At 30.8% G+C, this 20054-nt stretch overlaps 1 protein-coding gene across 2 annotated transcripts; it reads left to right on the top strand.

Moving 5' to 3' along the window:
• The first annotated feature begins 15242 nt into the window (after positions 1 to 15242).
• LOC127125894 (uncharacterized) lies at positions 15243 to 16417 on the top strand. Of its 2 annotated transcripts, XM_051054750.1 has the most exons (4): positions 15243 to 15504; positions 15586 to 15691; positions 15940 to 16101; positions 16195 to 16417. In XM_051054750.1, the coding sequence occupies exons 1-3, from the start codon at positions 15472 to 15474 to the stop codon at positions 16065 to 16067; spliced, it is 267 nt and encodes an 88-aa protein (XP_050910707.1). In that variant the 5' UTR covers positions 15243 to 15471; the 3' UTR covers positions 16068 to 16101; positions 16195 to 16417. The 2 variants fall into 2 exon arrangements, with proteins under 2 accessions (XP_050910707.1, XP_050910706.1); XM_051054749.1 differs by having other exon boundaries at positions 15940 to 16417.
• The last annotated feature ends 3637 nt before the right edge of the window (positions 16418 to 20054 follow it).

Raw genomic sequence — 20054 nt, 5'->3', positions numbered from 1 at the left:
GCATCTTCTTCCCGGTGCCGATCCAGTCACCGTCGGTCCTAATCCTGACTATCTTGATTGGGAACAGCAGGATGCGCTTATTTGCACCTAGTTTCTCTCCATTATTTCCGACTCTCTTCTTCCCAAACTCGTCGACTGCACCTACTCATGGCAAGTTTGGTCGGAGATTCACCGCTACTTCAATACTCTGCTTACCACCAAAGCGCGACAACTGCGATCTGATCTTCGCAATCTGAGAAACGGTTTGCGCTCCATCACTGACTTTGTTGTTCATGTTCGTGACATCAATGAAGCGTTGGTGTTCATCGGAGATCCAGTTCCTCTCTGTAATCTTATTGAGGTAGTTCTTGATGCTCTTCCTGAGGACTACGATCCTATTGTTGCTGCGATCAACAGTAAAGGCGACTTGTGTTCTCTTGATGAACTTGAGTCCAGTCTCTTTGCGCATGAATCGCGACTTGAGACGAATCGCAAGGTTGTGATCACTGAACCGATATCTGTTAATATGGCTCAAGCTCCATCATCTTCAGTGTCGCACTCGACTAAACATTCTGGTTCTAATTCCACCTCTGAATTTCCCACTAGTACCAGCCATGTAACTGCTAATACCGACACTCATGGCACTAGTTCTCTTGGAGGTAGACATGGTCACGGTGGTGGTCGTTATGGTCGCGGTGGTGGTCGTTTTGGAAAGGTTCCTTGTCAGATTTTCCATAAACCTTGACACGATGCCTCCGTGTGCTATCACCGTTACACTTACTCTGGAGCACCTGCTTACTCAGCTCCACGAGCTTCCTTCAATCCTTACACACTGGCTCCACGTCCCTCATTTCATCCATCCTTTGGATATCCTCCCACTCCACGACCAACACCACCCAGGCAGCAGCAACCACAAGCTTTTCTAGTAGGATCTGACCCTAGCTTTAACAATCAGTGGTGGTACTCTGATTCAGGTGCGTCTCATCATGTTACTCCTGATGCTTCAAATGTGTCTGATGCTTCCTCCTTGTCTGGTGCAGAACAAGTGTTTATGGGAAATGGTCAAGGTTTGTCTATCAATTCTGTAGGCTCTATGAATTTTCCTTTGTCTAATTATTCCAATTCATCCCTAATCCTAAACAGTCTCTTGCTTGTGCCACATATCACCAAAAATCTTATGAGTGTCAGTAAACTTGCACAAGACAATCACATTTTCTTTGAGTTTCATCCTCAATTTTGTCTTGTAAAATCGCAGGATTCTTTTGAAGTTCTTCTTAGTGGCACTGTTGGAGCTGGTGGACTCTACAGATTTGTCAATCCTTCCTCACCTTCCTCCTCTACTCCATCTTAGTCCAAGTCTCAGTTCAAGTCTTTTAGCTCTAGCACTAGCTCTTATAATAGACTTAGCTTAAACTCTAATTTCTCTTGTAATACAGCTGCCACTTGCAACTGGTTTCCCTTTTGTAATTCTGTCTCTTATATAAATAAAAGTACTCCTAATTCTCTCAGTACATTGAATCCTATTGTTAATGTCTCTCACTCTAATCCTTCTAACATAAATAATTCAATGACCTGCCATTCCCCTATTGCCACTAGAAAGTATGCTCTATGGCATACAAGACTTGGGCACCCTCATCATTATGTTCTTATAGAAATTCTTAAGGCCTACAATATTCCTATCCCTCACAAACCTTCCCTTGATTTATGTTCTTCCTGCTGTCTTGGCAAATCACACAGACTCCCTTCATCTCTGTCCACTACAGTTTATCATAACCCATTTGAACTTGTTGTGTGTGATCTATGGGGTCCTGCACCCATTCTTTCCTCAGGTAGCTACTCCTACTTTCTCACATGTGTTGATGCACACTCTAGATTTGTATGGGTGTTTCCTCTTAGGCTAAAATCTGATACTCTCACCCAATTCCTTCACTTCAAATCTATGGTAGAACTCCAGTTTAATTGCAAGATCAAAACTGTTTAAAGTGATGGTGGTGGTGAATTCAAACCCCTCACTAAGCACCTCATTGAATTGGGTATCATTCACAGGTTTACTTGTCCCTACACTCACCATCAAAATGGTATAGATGAAAGAAAACATCGTCATATAGTTGAAACAGGTCTAGCCTTGCTTGCTCATTCCAATATGCCTCTCAAGTATTGGGATCATGCATTTGTCACTGCAGCTTATCTTATCAATAGGCTTCCTAGTCCTTCTCTCCAAAACAAGTCTCCCTATTTCAAATTGATGCATCAGTCACCAGATTACTCTAGCCTCCATGTGTTTGGGTGTGCTTGCTTCCCTTTTCTTCGTCCATACAACTCTCATAAGCTAGACTTTAGATCTCAGGAGTGTGTATTTTTAGGTTATTCAACTGTGCATAAAGGCTATAAGTGTTTGGCTGCAGATGGTCACATCTATATCTCTAAAGATGTGATGTTTCATGAGTCAAAATTTCCATATCCTACCCTGTTTTCCACCTCCCATATTCCTTCTAGTTCCTCCCCTAGCACTCCCTCTAGTTCTCCCTCAGCCATGTCTTAGTTTCCCTCCCCTACTGTCCATCATATCCCTCCCTTAAATCATGACAGTCCTACTGCTCCTCCTTCAACCAGTCCTTCCTCGCCCCTTAGTTCTGCAAACTCTTCCTCTAATGGACGGTCTATGAATGCTTCTGTAAATACTCCAACCACTATTGCTGCTAATTCTAATGTTTCCACTCCTGTAGCCTCATCCCAGCCTAGTTCACCCTCCCCTAATGCTATCTTTTCTGATCTTGCAGAAGCAAGTACAATCTCTCCCTCTTCATTACCTCCCTCTAATTCTTCTGCTAGTCTTGCTTCCATCTCTTCTATTCTCCATCCTCAAAATGTCCACTCTATGCAAACTAGAGCTAAGAGTGGTATTGTTAAACCTAGGCTTAATCCTACTCTTCTTCTCACTCATATGGAGCCTACATCTATTAAACAAGCCTTGACTATCCCACACTAGCTTCAAGCTATGCAGGATGAGTATCATGCTCTTTTAAAGAATCAGACCTGGACATTGGTGTCTCCATCTGATTCAAAAAGGCCCATTGGCTGCAAATGGGTCTTTAGGGTTAAGGAGAACCCTGATGGATCTATTAATAAATACAAGGCAAGACTGGTTGCCAAAGGATTCCATCAACAGACTGGCAGCGATTTTACTGAGACTTTCTCTCCGGTTGTTAAACCTGTAACAGTTAGAACAGTACTCACACTTGCTGTTACTAATCAATGGTCAATTAAGCAGATTGATGTTAACAATGCATTCCTCAATGGTGTGCTTGAGGAAGAAGTATACATGATTCAGCCCCCTGGGTTTGAAGCTGCTGATAGGTCTTTGGTTTGTAGGTTGAATAAAGCATTGTATGGGCTAAAACAGGCCCCCAGGGCCTGATTTGACAGACTTAAAGGTTCTCTGGTGCAGCATGGTTTCAAGGCAAGTAAATGTGATCCCAGTTTGTTCTTCTTCCATACTGACATTTTAACCATTATGATTTTGGTTTATGTGGATGATATAATCATCACTGGAAACTCTCCATCCTTTATTGCCAGCCTAGTCAAGAGCCTCAACAATCAGTTTTCTCTCAAGGATCTAGGTCAACTAGACTACTTCCTTGGAATTGAGGTAACTCATATGCCAAATTGATCTCTTATACTCTCATAAACCAAGTATATAAGTGATTTACTTGCAAAGGTTAACATGGCTACTGCTAATGGTATGCCCACACCTATGGTGTCTAATAGAAAATTATCTAAGTTTGGGTCGGTTACTGTCTCTGATCCTACACAGTACAGATCTATTGTTGGTGCCTTGCAGTATGCTACTTTAACTAGGCCTGAGTTATCCTATTCTGTTAACAAAGTGTGTCAATTCTTGTCAAATCCTTTGGAGGAGCATTGGAAAGCAGTTAAGAGAATACTCAAGTATCTCAGTGGTACACTCACTCATGGCTTGTTACTTCAGCCTGCTCCTAAACATCAGCCTCTATCTCTACTGGGTTTTTGTGATGCTGACTGGGCAGAAGACCCAGATGATAGAAGATCCACATCCGATGCTCGTGTTTTCTTAGGTCCTAACCTAATTTCTTGGTGGTCTAAGAAGCAGCAGTTGGTAGCAAGGTCAAGTGCTGAGGCAGAGTATAGAAGCATGGCTCAACTGGCTGCAGAATTATTATGGATTCAATCTCTCCTTCAAGAGCTTAAGTGCAAATTTCAGGTTCCTAGAATTCTCTGTGACAATCTCAGCACTGTCACTTTGGCTCACAACCATGTGCTTCACAACAGAACTAAGCTCATGGAATTAGACATGTTTTTTGTGAAAGAAAAGGTCCTAAATAAAAGCTTAATTGTTGCTCATGTGTCTGCCCAAGATCAATGGGCAAATAAACTGACAAAACCTCTTATTGCTGTGAAGTTTCTTCCTCTGAGGAACAAGCTCAGAGTTGTCAACAAAAGACAGTTGCTGGAAGCCCTATCAAGTTCTAAGGGGGACTATTAGAGATGCTTTTGTATAGAGTTTGTTATAGGGCTTATATTATGTGTCATCACTAAGTATAGCTGTATTAGAATTTGTTAGTGTTGTACAGCTGGCATAGAATTTGTTAGTGTTGTACAGCTGGCATAGAATTTATTAGTGCCTAGCCTTATCAATTCCTTATATATATGGGTCCTCTGTACTATGCATTCTTGAGAAATGCAATAACAAAATTTCTTCTTTTCTCCTTGCTTATCCTCTTAACATATATTTCAATGTGAATAATATACTTTATTCTTTTATTTTATAATAGTGACCATAAAGAGTATAATAAAAATATTGAGAATAATATCTAAAAAACACTCATATTTTAATTGATATCAACGATAAAATATAATAAATTTAACAATTCCATTAATAAAATTAAAATAACTATTTAAAAAAACAATTAAGCTTTCATAACAACTAACATTTTCAACTCTTTATTAGTTAGATAGCTAAAGTTTGACAACCACTATTTCGACTATCTATATTCATCTAAATTTAAATTTTAAAATAGACATGTGGATCTATATCACGACACGTGTTAACGATTCTATTTTATTAGTGTCACATCATCCCATAATCCTATATGACACCTCTAAAACTCATTTTCAATTTTCAAATAGAAAAATATAATATTTATTCTCTATTGAAGGTCACGATTTGAACCTTGACAAAGACGGAAAAAAACTCATTTTCCATCATAAATGATGTAACACTAAAATAGACATGTAAATTGATATATTTTCAAATTTAGAATAGACAAGTGAATTTAAACACTAAATTTAAAATTAAGTCTCTAATGAATAAATATTTTTAATTTCATAGTAGTTAATCGAAAATATTTAAACCAAACAATTTATTACTAACTTAGATAAATATATTATTTTCCTTAATATATATTATCAAAGTGAATAATATACTTTATTCTTTTATTTTATAATAGTGACCATAAAGAGTATAATAAAAATATTGAGAATAATATCTAAAATACATTCATATTTTAATTGATATCAACGACAAAATCATATAAGTTTAACAATTCCATTAATAAAATAAAAATAATTATTTAAAAAAACAATTAAGCTTTCATAGCAACTAACATTTTCAACTCTTTATTAGATAGATAACTAAAGTTTGACAACCACTATTTCGACTATCTATATTTATCTAAATTTAAATTTTAAAATAGACATGTGGATCTATATCACGGCACGTGTTAACGATTCTATTTTATTAGTGTCACATCATCCCATAATCCTATATGTCACCTCTAAAACTCATTTTCAATTTTCAAATAGAAAAATATAATATTTATTCTCTATTGAAAGTCACAAGTTCGAACCTTGACAAAGACGGAAAAAAACTCATTTTCCATCATAAATGATGTAACACTAAAAGAGACATGTAAATTGATATATTTTCAAATTTAGAATAGACAAGTGAATTGAAACACTAAATTTAAAATTAAGTCTCTTATGAATAAATATTTTTAATTTCATAGTAGTTAATCGGAAATATTTTAACCTAACAATTTATTACTAATTTAGATAAATATATTATTTTCCTTAATATATATTATCAAAGTGAATAATATACTTTATTCTTTTATTTTATAATAGTGACCATAAATAGTATAATAAAAATATTGAGAATAATATCTAAAAAACACTCATATTTTAATTGATATCAACGATAAAATCAAATAAATTTAATATTTCCATTAATATAATTAAAATAATTATTTAAAAAAACAATTAAGCTTTCATAGCAACTAACATTTTCAACTCTTTATTAGATAGCTAACTAAAGTTTGACAACCACTATTTCGACTATCTATATTCATCTAAATTTAAATTTTAAAATAGACATGTGGATCTATATCACGACACGTGTTAACCATTCTATTTTATTAGTGTGACATCATCCCATAATCCTATATGGCACCTCTAAAACTCATTTTCAAAACTCATATTGATAAAGTGTTTAAAAAAAGCACTCATATTTTAATTCATATCAACGGCAAAATCTGAAGAAAAAAAAATGTACAATCCCATTAATAAAATTGTAAGGATTATTTAAAAAAACAACTGAGATACCATTGCAAAACCCTTTATTCATTAAATAAGTAAAATTTGACAAAAATAGATATAAACTTTATAAAGCTAATAAATATTTATTTGATAATAATTGTAAATAAACTTTTAATTTTATTTAACACTAAGAATAAATATACACATTTAACAATTTAAAATTCAATATCTAAATCAAATACCATTACTAAAAAGTGTGAATCAAAACAAAATAAAAATTATTATTTTATAGTTATTTAAATTTGCAAAACTGATTACGGATCTTGGTCTCAGTTTAAACCTAAAGCGGCGGATTATATCACGACATGTGTTAACAATTCTATTTTATTAGTGTCACATCATCCCATAATCTTATATGCCACCTCTCAAACTCATTTTCCATCATAAATGATGTAACACTAAAAGAGACATGTAAATTGATATATTTTCAAATTTAGAATAGACAAGTGAATTTAAACACTAAATTTAAAATTAAGTCTCTTACGAATAAATATTTTTAATTTCATAGTAGTTAATCGAAAATATTTTAACCTAACAATTTATTACTAACTTAGATAAATATATTATTTTCTTTAATATATATTATCAAAGTGAATAATATACTTTATTCTTTTATTTTATAATAGTGACCATAATGAGTATAATAAAAATATTGAGAATAATATCTAAAAAATACTCATATTTTAATTGATATCAACGACAAAATCAAATAAATTTAACAATTCCATTAATAAATTTAAAATAATTATTTAAAGAAAATAATATATTTATCTAAGTTAGTAATAAATTGTTAGGTTAAAATATTTTCGATTAACTACTATGAAATTAAAAATATTTATTCGTAAGAATTTAAACACTAAATTCAAAATTAAGTCTCTTACGAATAAATATTTTTAATTTCATAGTAGTTAATCGAAAATATTTTAACCTAACAATTTATTACTAACTTAGATAAATATATTATTTTCTTTAATATATATTATCAAAGTGAATAATATACTTTATTCTTTTATTTTATAATAGTAACCATAATGAGTATAATAAAAATATTGAGAATAATATTTAAAAAACACTCATATTTTAATTGATATCAACGACAAAATCAAATAAATTTAACAATTCCATTAATAAATTTAAAATAATTATTTTTTAAAAAAAAATTAAGCTTTCATAGCAACTAACATTTTCGACTCTTTATTAGATAAATAGCTAAAGTTTGACAACCACTATTTCGACTATCTATATTCATCTAAATTAAAATTTTAAAATAGACATGTGGATCTATATCACGACACGTGTTAACGATTCTATTTTATTAGTGTGACATCATCCCATAATCCTATATGGCACCTCTAAAACTCATTTTCAAAACTCATATTGATAAAGTGTTTAAAAAAAGCACTCATATTTTAATTCATATCAACGGCAAAATCTGAAGAAAAAAAAATGTACAATCCCATTAATAAAATTGTAAGGATTATTTAAAAAAACAACTGAGATACCATTGCAAAACCCTTTATTCATTAAATAAGTAAAATTTGACAAAAATAGATATAAACTTTATAAAGCTAATAAATATTTATTTGATAATAATTGTAAATAAACTTTTAATTTTATTTAACACTAAGAATAAATATACACATTTAACAATTTAAAATTCAATATCTAAATCAAATACCATTACTAAAAAGTGTGAATCAAAACAAAATAAAAATTATTATTTTATAGTTATTTAAATTTGCAAAACTGATTACGGATCTTGGTCTCAGTTTAAACCTAAAGCGGCGGATTATATCACGACATGTGTTAACAATTCTATTTTATTAGTGTCACATCATCCCATAATTCTATATGCCACCTCTAAAACTCATTTTAAATTTTCAAATAGAAAAATATAATATTTATTCTCTATTGAAAGTGATGAGTTTGAACCTTTACAAAGACGAAAAAAAACTCATTTTCCATCATAAATATTGTAACACTAAAAAAGAGATGTAAATTGATATATTTTGAAATTTAGAATAGACAAGTGAATTTAAACACTAAATTTAAAATTAAGTCTCTTATGAATAAATATTTTTAATTTCATAGTAGTTAGTCAAAAATATTTTAACCTAACAATTTATTACTAACTTAGATAAATATATTATTTTCCTTAATATATATTATCAAAGTGAATAATATACTTTATTCTTTTATTTTATAATAGTGACCATTAAGAGTATAATAAAAATATTGAGAATAATATCTAAAAAACACTCATATTATAATTGATATCAACGACAAAATCAAATAAATTTAACAATTCCATTAATAACATTAAAATAATTATTAAAAAAAATAATTAAGCTTTCATAGCAACTAACACTATCAACTCTCTATTAGTTAGATAGCTAAAGTTTGACAGTCACTATTTCAACTATCTATGTTTATCTAAATTTAAAATTTAAGATAGACATGTGGATGTAAATACTGAAATTCAAATTATGTTTCCTTTAAAATCATAAAAAAAATATCCCTTAAAATAAATATTTTTAATATCAAAATAGTTAAAGTCAAAAATATATTAATCTAACAATTAATTACTAACTTAAATAAATATATTATTTTCGTAATTATATATTACCAAAGTGAATCATACTTTGCTCTTTTCTTTTATAATAGTGACGGTAAAGAATATAATAAAAATATTGATAAAAAATGTTTAAAAAAATCACTCATATTTTAATTCATATCAACGACAAAATCTAGAAAAAAAATTACAATCCCATTAATAAAATTACAAGGATTATTTAAAAAAAACAATTGAGATACCATTGCAAAACCCTTTATTCATTAATAAGTAAAATTTGACAAAAATAGATATAAACTTGATAAAGCTAATAAATATTTATTTGATATTAATTGTAAATAAACTTTTAATTTTATTTAACACTAAGAATAAATATACACATTTAACAATTTAAAATTCAATATCTAAATCAAATACCATTACTAAAAAGTGAGAATCAAAACAAAATAAAAATTATTATTTTATAGTTATTTAAATTTACAAAACTGATTACGGATCTTAGTCTCAGTTTAAACCTGAAGCGGCGGATTATATCACGACATGTGTTAACCATTCTATTTTATTAGTGTCACATCATCCCATAATCCTATATGCCACCTCTAAAACTCATTTTCAATTTTCAAATAGAAAAATATATATAATATTTATTCTCTATTGAAAGTCACGAGTTCGAACCTTGACAAAGACGAAAAAAAACTCATTTTCCATCATACATGATGTAACACTAAAAAAGAGATGTAAATTGATATATTTTCAAATTTAGAATAGACATGTGAATTTAAACACTAAATTTAAAATTAAGTCTCTTATGAATAAATATTTTTAATTTCATAGTAGTTAGTCGAACATATTTTAACCTAACAATTTATTACTAACTTAGATAAATATATTATTTTCCTTAATATATATTATCAAAGTGAATAATATACTTTATTCTTTTATTTTATAATAGTGAACATTAAAAGTATAATAAAAATATTGAGAATAATATCTAAAAAACACTCATATTTTAATTGATATCAACGACAAAATCAAATAAATTTAACAATTCTATTAATAAAATTAAAATAATTATTTAAAAAAACAATTAAGCTTTCATAGCAACTAACATTTTCAACTCTTTATTAGTTAGATAGCTAAAGTTTAACAACCACTATTTCAACTATCTATATTCATCTAAATTTAAATTTTAAAATAGACATGTGGATCTAAATACTAAAATTCAAATTATGTTTCCTTTAAAATCATAAAAAAAATATCCCTTAAAATAAATGTTTTTAATATCAAAATAGTTAAAGTCAAAAATATATTAATCTTACAATTAATTATTAACTTAGATAAATATATTATTTTCGTAAGTATATATTACCAAAGTGAATTATACTTTGTTCTTTTCTTTTATGATAGTGACCGTAAAGATTACTATTTTAATTCAGATGATCAACGACAAAATCTGATAAATTTTTACAATCCCATTAATAAAATTACAAGGATTATTTAAAAAATCAATTGAGATACCAATGCAAAATCCTTTATTCATTAAATAAGTAAAATTTGACAAAAATAGATATAAGTTTTATAAAGCTAATAAATATTTATTTGATAATAATTGTAAATAAACTTTTAATTTTATTTAACACTAAGAATAAATATACACATTTAACAATTTAAAATTCAATATCTAAACCAAATACCATTACTAAAAAGTGAGAATCAAAACAAAATAAAAATTATTATTTTATAGTTATATAAATTTGCTAAACTAATTACGGATCTTACTCTTAGTTTACAAGCATGTATTTTTCTTTTAAATAACATGTAGTTTTTTATATGTGAATAATTCATATAATTGTTTCTATTATAAATCACAATAAATGATAGTAATATAAATTTAATAATCAAGGTTTTTTCAAAACAAATTCTTAATATTTTTAAAATTCAATAAAAAACAAATAAATTTATTTACAACCGCACATTGCGTGGGTCTTACTTTAGTTATACTTCAAAATTTGTTACAAGATATTACAAGATGAGTTTTAAGAAAATAGTCTTCCAAGTTCGTAAGAACATCTCCTATTTACCATCCAATGTTTTCTCAATCTCTCCTTATCTCAATATATGAATAAGACCAACTTAAGATGTTTAGATGTGCTTATGAAACCCCTTAGATATTCTCAAATGTTTTCTAATTTTAAGAAAGTTGAATCCTAAGAATCCCTCCCTTTATCTCTCTATGTTTTTTTCACTCGAATTTCACCGCTCATTACAAAAGTGATAAAGACTATGATTTATAAAAGCATAAAACCTTATTTGAAAAAGTGGAAAAATTTGTTAAATCACTTGAATTTTTTGGCATACTTCCACAGTTCTCCACATTGACTTAAAACCATGGTATCTCAAAGCTTGAATCACTCTTCAACAAACTTGATCAAGTCCAAACAATGCTTGAATCTTGATCTAGGCAATGCTTGGTAAACACGTCAGTACGATTCTCTTCTGAAGGCACCTTCTGAACAACAAACTCCATCAACTCGATCACGTACCTTATGAATTGCAAATGAATGTTAGTGTGCTTTGATTATTAATTTTCTTTCCATCTTATAGTTGTTCCAAACAAGGTAATCATAAATCCTGAGAAGGATTTTCTAGTATCCACATTACATGCATAGTTTGTATGCATAAAACTCTCCAAAGTTTACTCCTTTTGAGTTTCCTCTGTTTACTTTAAACTACCCCTTAAAGAACCATTAAAAAATACATCATTGACCACTTCAAAGCTTCTTAATGAATTTGACCAAGATTTTCAATAAATCAAATTATTATGTTAAATGCATATGCTAAGTCTGGCCTACTACAAACCTTACCACACATGACGTTTCCAGCATCATTTCCACAGAAAGTGCTCTTCATCATATTTTTCTCTTAATAAATTTAAGAATACTTCATAATCGAAAGCTTCGTGTGATGACTCAAAAGAGTGTTAATGATTTTAGCATCTTAAATTTTAAACCACTCCACCATTCTCTTCAAGTAATCAAATTGAGATCAGAATATTTCACTCCTTTTTGTGGTTTCTCATTATATCTATCCCTAGGATCCTCTCAGCATCACCAAAACCTTTCATCTCAAATTCACCATTCAAAATCTTCTTCATCTAATTGGTCTATATTTTTATAGAGCTTGACATCAAGATATCATAAACATACAAGAAATGGTAGTCAAATACTTTCTCATTCTTTTTCAATATGTATACACAATTATCATAACTAATTCTCATAAACTATTTTTAAGAAAAAATCATCAAACCGAAGATATCACTGCCTTAGGCTTTGTTTCAGCCTATACAAATGTCTCTTCAACAAACATATCTTCGACACGTCCTCTACAAAACCCTCAGTTTGCTCCATGTAGATTGTCTCTTCAATGTCTCCATGTAAAAAAGTTGTTTTGATATCTATATGTTCAAACTCAATATCAAATTGATTTATAATTTCCATAAGTACTCTTATAGAACAACATTTGACCATGAGTGAAAATATATCATTGTAATCAACCCCTCCATCTGAGTAAATCTTGTGTCCATAAATTTTGTCTTAAATCTTAGTTATTCAATACATGAATTTTTTCATTCTTCTTGAAAATCCACTTGCATCCAACCACTATTTGTTTATTAGGTAGTATTAAGTGCACTTCATCATTCAAAGTCTTCAACCATTTTTAACTATCTTTTCTTTCGAGTATTTCCTTGAAAATATTTGATTTCGAGTCTTGGAACTCTTCATCTACATTAAAAACATAAATAATAAGGTCCAAATAACAATGCCTTTAAAGTGGTACAATCTCTCTCCTAATTGTATCACGAGCCAACGAATATTTTGAAGTCAGTGTTGGTTGCCCTCTCTAGTATTAAAAGCATGATCCCAACTTTCTTCTCATCTCTAGTTTCAGTGGTAGAAACCTCCATCTTAAATTTTGTATTCTCCACCATTGTTTCTAATTCTTTTACTTTTAGATCTTTGCACTTCATTCTCAACTTGCTTGTGATAAATTTTTTATCATCCATGGTCCATGTTCCACATTTTGTAACTTTTCACAACTTCAATATAACCAATGAAGATACATTTCACAATCCTAGAATCAAGCTTGTCTTGTTTGATATGCATAAACACGAAAGCTTCGAAAGTCTTCAAACAAGAGTATACTATCAAATTTTCATTCCCAGCCTCCATAAGCGTCTTGAAGTAAATTCTCGTGGATGGAGATATATTGATCAGGTAAGATGTTGTAGCAATAACTTCACCCTAGAAAATATTTGGTAACCCAACTCACATCAACATTCACTTTACCATATCTCATATGGTCATATCCATATGTTCAGTTAGGTCATTTTATCGAGGTGTGACAACAACAATTTTATGCCTCTTGATATCTTGTTTCATGTAAAACTCATTTAACCGATGTGAAACATACTCAAGGCCATTATCATTCTTAACATATTTTGTTTAGTTGTCAACTAATTTCCTATAAGAGTATGTTATTTCTTGAATTTTTCAAAAGTGTCATTTTTTTCTTCAATATGTAGACCCATACTATTCTGTAAAAATAATCAATAATAGTGACGAAATAGAAACAAACCCCGTGAGTTTTCACCTTTTTCAAACCCCATATATCTTAGGAAACATATTGAAATGATTTGGTAGACTTATGCACACTACTTCTAAACTTGACTATGTGTTGTTTTTCTAGTATACAATAATCACAATATTTCAATTTATCAAATTCTCACATTCTAGTGAACATTGTTTCACTAGTTCAACCAAACATATTTCACTAACATTCCATAATCTCAAATAATAGTGAAATCATCTAAAATAGACAATCCACACATATTAGATCCTTTAGCCATGATCAATGCATTATGCAAAACTTTTAACACCCCGCGTTCAATTCTTGTACAATAGCCTAGATCACCAAACATACTAATGGACAACAAATTTCCTTTAACCTTTAGAACATACCTCACATTCTGTAAAAGAAACTCATAGTCATCAAATATTTTAAGTCTAGATGTGGCAATACCAAGAACATTGTCTAACTACTCCATATTTTTTCAGCTCTAGAGTCTCAAAGTATTCTTTCCTTGGGAACGTGTGACAATAGCATTATGGGCCCATGACCCAACTTTATTTTTTCTCCAAACTTATCACCACTGATGCATGAACGCTCTTATAGGCATCCTCGTTAGAGGCAACCACAATCTGAACTAAATTACCCTTACCTCCTCTCTTCAAACAATCCTTTTTGAAGAGATTGATTTTTGTGATAAGTGAAGCATTTTAACCCCGACTTATCAAAATCTTTGGACTTGTACTTTGACATATCTCTATTTCCTTCCTAGTTTTCTCTACTCTCACTCTTCCTTCTTAAGACATTAAAGTTTTTACCATATCGTAAACTTTCAAATCTTTCATCTTTAATATTTCATTTGACCTTACAATCGTCTAGACTTCATCTTCCAAAGTAATAATTGCTTGAAATGTTTAAAAAAATATAAGAAACGAAATCATTATCTCCGGAAAAAAACTTTTTAATATCTCATTTGAAACTCCTCACATATAAACTTAACTCATTCTTTAATTTTCTATATATCATTTCTAAATAAATAAAATAATTAATTTATAAAAAATAAACTATGTATTTGAGTGGAGATATATGTATCTCCTAAAGTTTGCATAAATGAGGTGAACCATTGAATTTTATAGTAATAACTAACATATACCTTTTGATCATGACAAGAAAATGTAAACCACATAGACAACTTACCTACTACTACTATGCCACATAAGACAATGGGACCCACGTGTCACGTGAAGAACGGCTCAATTGCCACGTAAGAATCAAACAATTACGTTTGGTGCTCCTCATGTAAAATCTCTCCTAATCTTCTCTCCACCAATCCCCTTTTCTCTCCCACGTGCTACATGGGTCCCACTTCATATGCCTCACATTATTCTAATATTAATTCATCTGCCACTTTATCTTAATCTTTTTTTATACAATCTCTCACTGTAACCACTTCTGTTTACCATTTCCTTTATTATTATTATTATTATCTTACGACAATCTCTATACCTTATGCCGAACCACCTTCCTTGTAAATCCAACCATTTCATTTTCTTTTCTTCTTCTTGTTCTATCTTTTTTGCTCATCTTTTCTTGTCCTTTCTCTCATTTTTTCCCTATATATCTTCCACTCTTTCTTTTTTTTCTTCCTATAATCAAAGATCATGGAAGACTCTCCTGCTGCTTATATCCACCTGGTGAGTCTTAATTTTTTTCTTCAATATTTTTCCCATTTCCTATGATTAAATTTAACTTTTTGAATATATATATATATATAGGTGCACCGTTTGATAGAAGAGTGTATCTTATTCAACATGAGCCAAGAAGAATGCATGGAAGCTCTTTCCAAACATGCAAATATCAAACCAGTTATCACCTCCACTGGTAATTAAATTTACAAACTCTTCTATAATTTATTATATATATATATATATATATATATATATATATATATATATATATATACACTACACAACAAAACAATTAGGCGGTGGTATATATATATATGTTAACATATACCGATTTCTAATACTAAAAATGTCCATAGTGTGATCAATGTTATGTTCTCGTGTCTTGTCTTACATATAATCTAGATGATTGAACATGTGAATTAACGATGAATGTGCATGTAGTTTGGAAAGAGCTAGAGAAAGAGAATAAGGAGTTTTTTGAGGCATATTTGAAGAACAGAGTAGAGAGAGGTTCGGAGACAGAGACGAGGCAAAGGATACAAAACATGGTTTTGGATTCTTCTAAATAATAAGTTTAGATGATTTGATACGCAAATTAATAAGGTTAGTTTAGGTGTTTTCAATTTATTGAAGTTTGAAGAAGCGAATTACATGATTAACATCACGATCATGTAATAGTAGTAAAAACCGTGACAGGGACAAAATAATAATGGACCAAGGAACAACATAGTCATATCATTGTATGGGCGGCATAAATGGCTTCGTTTGATTTGTCTCTAGGTATACAAAGTTGAAGTCAGCACTCTACAGTGATGGCTATGTGTGACATGGCATGCATGTTTTATAGTACTTTATAAAATTTTGAAACGTGTGTGTTAGACTGTGTGTACATGTAAATAAAATTTATTGTTAAAATTTCTATTGCGGGTACAATTTGTGCAACTTGTTTTAGTTCATTTTATGTAGTAAAATTGTTTAGCTTAGCAACAACAGTTAATTAAATATTGTTCACGATCCACAATAATGCGAGATCGTTAGGTTGGAAACTCTCAGGATCTAATAAGCTTGTTGTATTTGAAGCGGTTGTTTGCTTTACGACGATGCTAATAAGGAAAAGGACACATCTTTTATCCTGTAAGTGATCTACTTCTATGGCTGGCGTGTTATCCTCTTATAACGGGTGTGTCGTCCTCTAATTTCGTTCTCTTATTTTAATCGGATGACAACTTTTGCTTCATAAGTAAGTTGGGAAAAGTTTTTTTCGCACGAACTATTTACTTAAATCCGATGCAATAAGGTATGATTCAATTTGTGGCATGGGGGCTCACCCTCGGAATAAAACAAAGATTTGGATAAAAAACACATAAAAGCATGATTTAATTTGTGGCATGGGGGCTCACCCTAGGAATGTGTATACTACCTTTATCGAATCACTAATCACATGGATGGAGTTATGCCATGAGTTTTACAAAATAGCCAATCAACAATCTCCCCAGACAAGAAGGAGTGATTACCACTTCTTAGAAGTTTTTAAATTTTACGCCTATGAACTCTTTTAAATACAACATTCTCAGATGATATAAGACAAATCATTATACTGTCGATATATACACATAAAGCATAGAGTTTTTCAACCCACGTGAGCTTGCTCTCTCCATTGTCAAAAATCACCACCAAACAGGGTCTATCACCATTGTGAACAAATCCTTATCCCCATTAACTACAAAGTCCTTTGCGCAGAACCTTATCCCCATTAACTACAAAGTCCTTTGTGCAGAATCTTGTTTTGCAGTTTATTGGTCTATGAAGATATATTAAAGATGAATATGATTTTGATGATGACAACTAGTTCCTGATGACAACAACCAAAGTCAAGTATAAAGCGATTAAAGATACAATCAGATCATTAGAGTTTGATGAACTTCTGATGATGACACCTAAATAGAATATAACTCTCAAGTCACATCTCAAAATAAAACTCAAACAAGTGTCTACAAGAATGAAGTATCTGACAAGATTTGAATTGTGTGAAAGCTCGTCCTGACACGTCTTAGTGAATAACATTGAAAAGCATAAGGGCTCTATCATAAAATTATACGACTAATCGCGCACACACACTCACATAAACGCGTGCTCGCACGCGCACACACACATATTTTAACCTATTTTTTTCAAAAAAAATATTTTTAAAAATCTCTTGAAGTTGTGTCAGATGATTTGGGAACTGTCATAAAAGTTCTGAGCAATTTTTGTTCTTGCCAATCAATTATCACTTCTTCTAATTGATTGAGACAATTCAAAAATGCATCATAAATAATTAAGAAATCATCTTAATGAATGGTAGCGAATAAATATCTTTTCTTTCCATTTTCACTTTTGCTAATCGATTATTTTAGGTCAATCAATCGATTGATGCATGATGCCAATCGATTGGCTCATCGATTATAGCCCTAAGAAATTTTCTTTTTTTATGTCAATCTCTAGCCTATAAAAAGAGGTCATTCCCACATATTTCAACATCCAGAAATGTGAGCTTTCATTCCTCACTCCTTAATTTCTCTCTAAAAATATTTTTGTTTACTTTCTCTCATTAAAATTAGTCGCATCGCTTTCGAGAAAGTCGTTTTGTAAGTGAGGAAGTTGTAGTTCTAGAAGGGTAAATTTGTAAGTTCACCAAGGAAAATTTGTTTTTACATTGGTTGAACAATTCATCCATTTAGGGATTATTTATTTGGGTTCGAAGCTAAAATCGTTAAAAGCTTGATTTTGGGTATTTAGTTACAAAGTTATTGCTTCGGTTTGAGATCAGGCCATTGTTAAAATCTCATAGATTCTTGGTTATCCCGAACCAATGTTCGATTCAAGCTCAGTTCGGTGTTAAAAGTTTGTTCCAGTTCGAGATCATCCCGGTCTTAAAATTTCGTAGGTTCTTGGTTAGCCCAATATAAATCTAAAGATTGGTTCGTGAGCTCAGCCCAGTGTTAAACGCTCTCTCAGGTTCAAGATCAGCCCATGTAAAATATTGGTTTAAAACTTGAAGACTAATTGCTTCAAGTTTCTTATAGAAATGAGACTAACCGCTTTGATCCATCGTTTGGAAGGAAGACTCACCGTTTCTTTTCATGTTTTTTGTTTGGTTGAAAGTTAGTCACAAATTTCATTTTTCTTTTATAAGGAGAATTGAGAGTTCAACCTACTAAAAGCTCTTAAGATTATTTGTTAATCTCGGGATCAAATTTTAGGGAGTGGATTAGGTATTTTTCTTTTGATCGAACCTCTATAGCTTCTGGTGTTTTTCTCTCTTCCCTTAAGTTTTACTTTCCGCACTTTACTTTCTAAATTTTATTTTTCGCTGTTTACTTTTAAAGCATTTCTAAAATGTTTTCAAACTCTGATAATGATCCAAAAAGTTTTTCAAACTTAAATTTTTTTCTCTTGTGTGTGGAGGCACATGTCTAACAAGTGATATTAAAGCCTAATTCTTGTTTAAGAATTATTCGTCTCAGAAGAAAGATGACTTCCAACACACCTTTGAGAAATATTTTCTAACCACACCACTACTTTTTAATAGTAGTAAGTTTGAACTTTGGCAAGCTAGGTTTAGAATAAATTATTAATTATGAATTATAGGAAACTATAATCAATGATTTGTTTATCCCTATTTATTAAGTAAATGAAAAGACAGTAGATAATTTCGGAGACGATGTGGTTAGCTATTGTAGCATCCACCACCAATGGAAGCATCAAGTTGGGAATCTCACTCACCTTTTTGCTATCTTGGAACCTTATGATAGGTCTATCTTCTTCAGGTTTCTTCTTTGATGATGGTGACCTTGAATAATTTTGTTTCATACAAATTTCATTAGTTCCCCCTTTCTAGATGATCAACCACCGTCCAGAGAGACAACATGGTGGGTAGATGGGTCAAGGTTGACAGACTCATGTTGACTCTGGAAGTTGGATCGGAGATTGTCACAATCCTTCAAGAGATATTGATATAGTTGATGCATGACTTTAGAATCAGGTGAATTTGATCTTGGAGATACATGGGAATCTAAAGTTGATTTCCACATACGACATTATTCTTTTATGGTTGAAGCAGAAGTAAGATATGTAGATGAAATGTATTCTTCTTGTGAGACATTGAGTGCTTTAGATACGATAGATTGGGATATGCCTACAAGGTTAACACTTCAACACACAAGTAAGTGAAATAAGTGAGAAGTGATCATGTGAGTGAAAGTGAAACGAGACCTGTAAATAGCATGTGATGAAGCTCATGTATGGGAGACGATTAAAATCGTCATGCGTACCCCAATATGAGATGCAGAGAACTATCTGATAAAATCTGACCATTAGTGATCCTTGGGCATAAAGGTTCTCATGTTATATCCTTCCGCACAATTTTAACTTATCCTTAACTACTCCATGAATACATCTTTTAGATTGGACTTCATTGTAATTGGACTTTCCTCATTTCAAACTTTTGACCTTCTAGATAAGCAATGCAATGAATAGTATATAAAATGAGATAATGAGATCATTAATTTCTTGAA

This window comes from Lathyrus oleraceus, chromosome 3 (assembly GCF_024323335.1).
Source record: "Lathyrus oleraceus cultivar Zhongwan6 chromosome 3, CAAS_Psat_ZW6_1.0, whole genome shotgun sequence".
Classification (NCBI taxonomy): Eukaryota; Viridiplantae; Streptophyta; class Magnoliopsida; order Fabales; family Fabaceae; genus Lathyrus; species Lathyrus oleraceus.
This window is presented reverse-complemented; position numbering and strand designations above follow the sequence as displayed.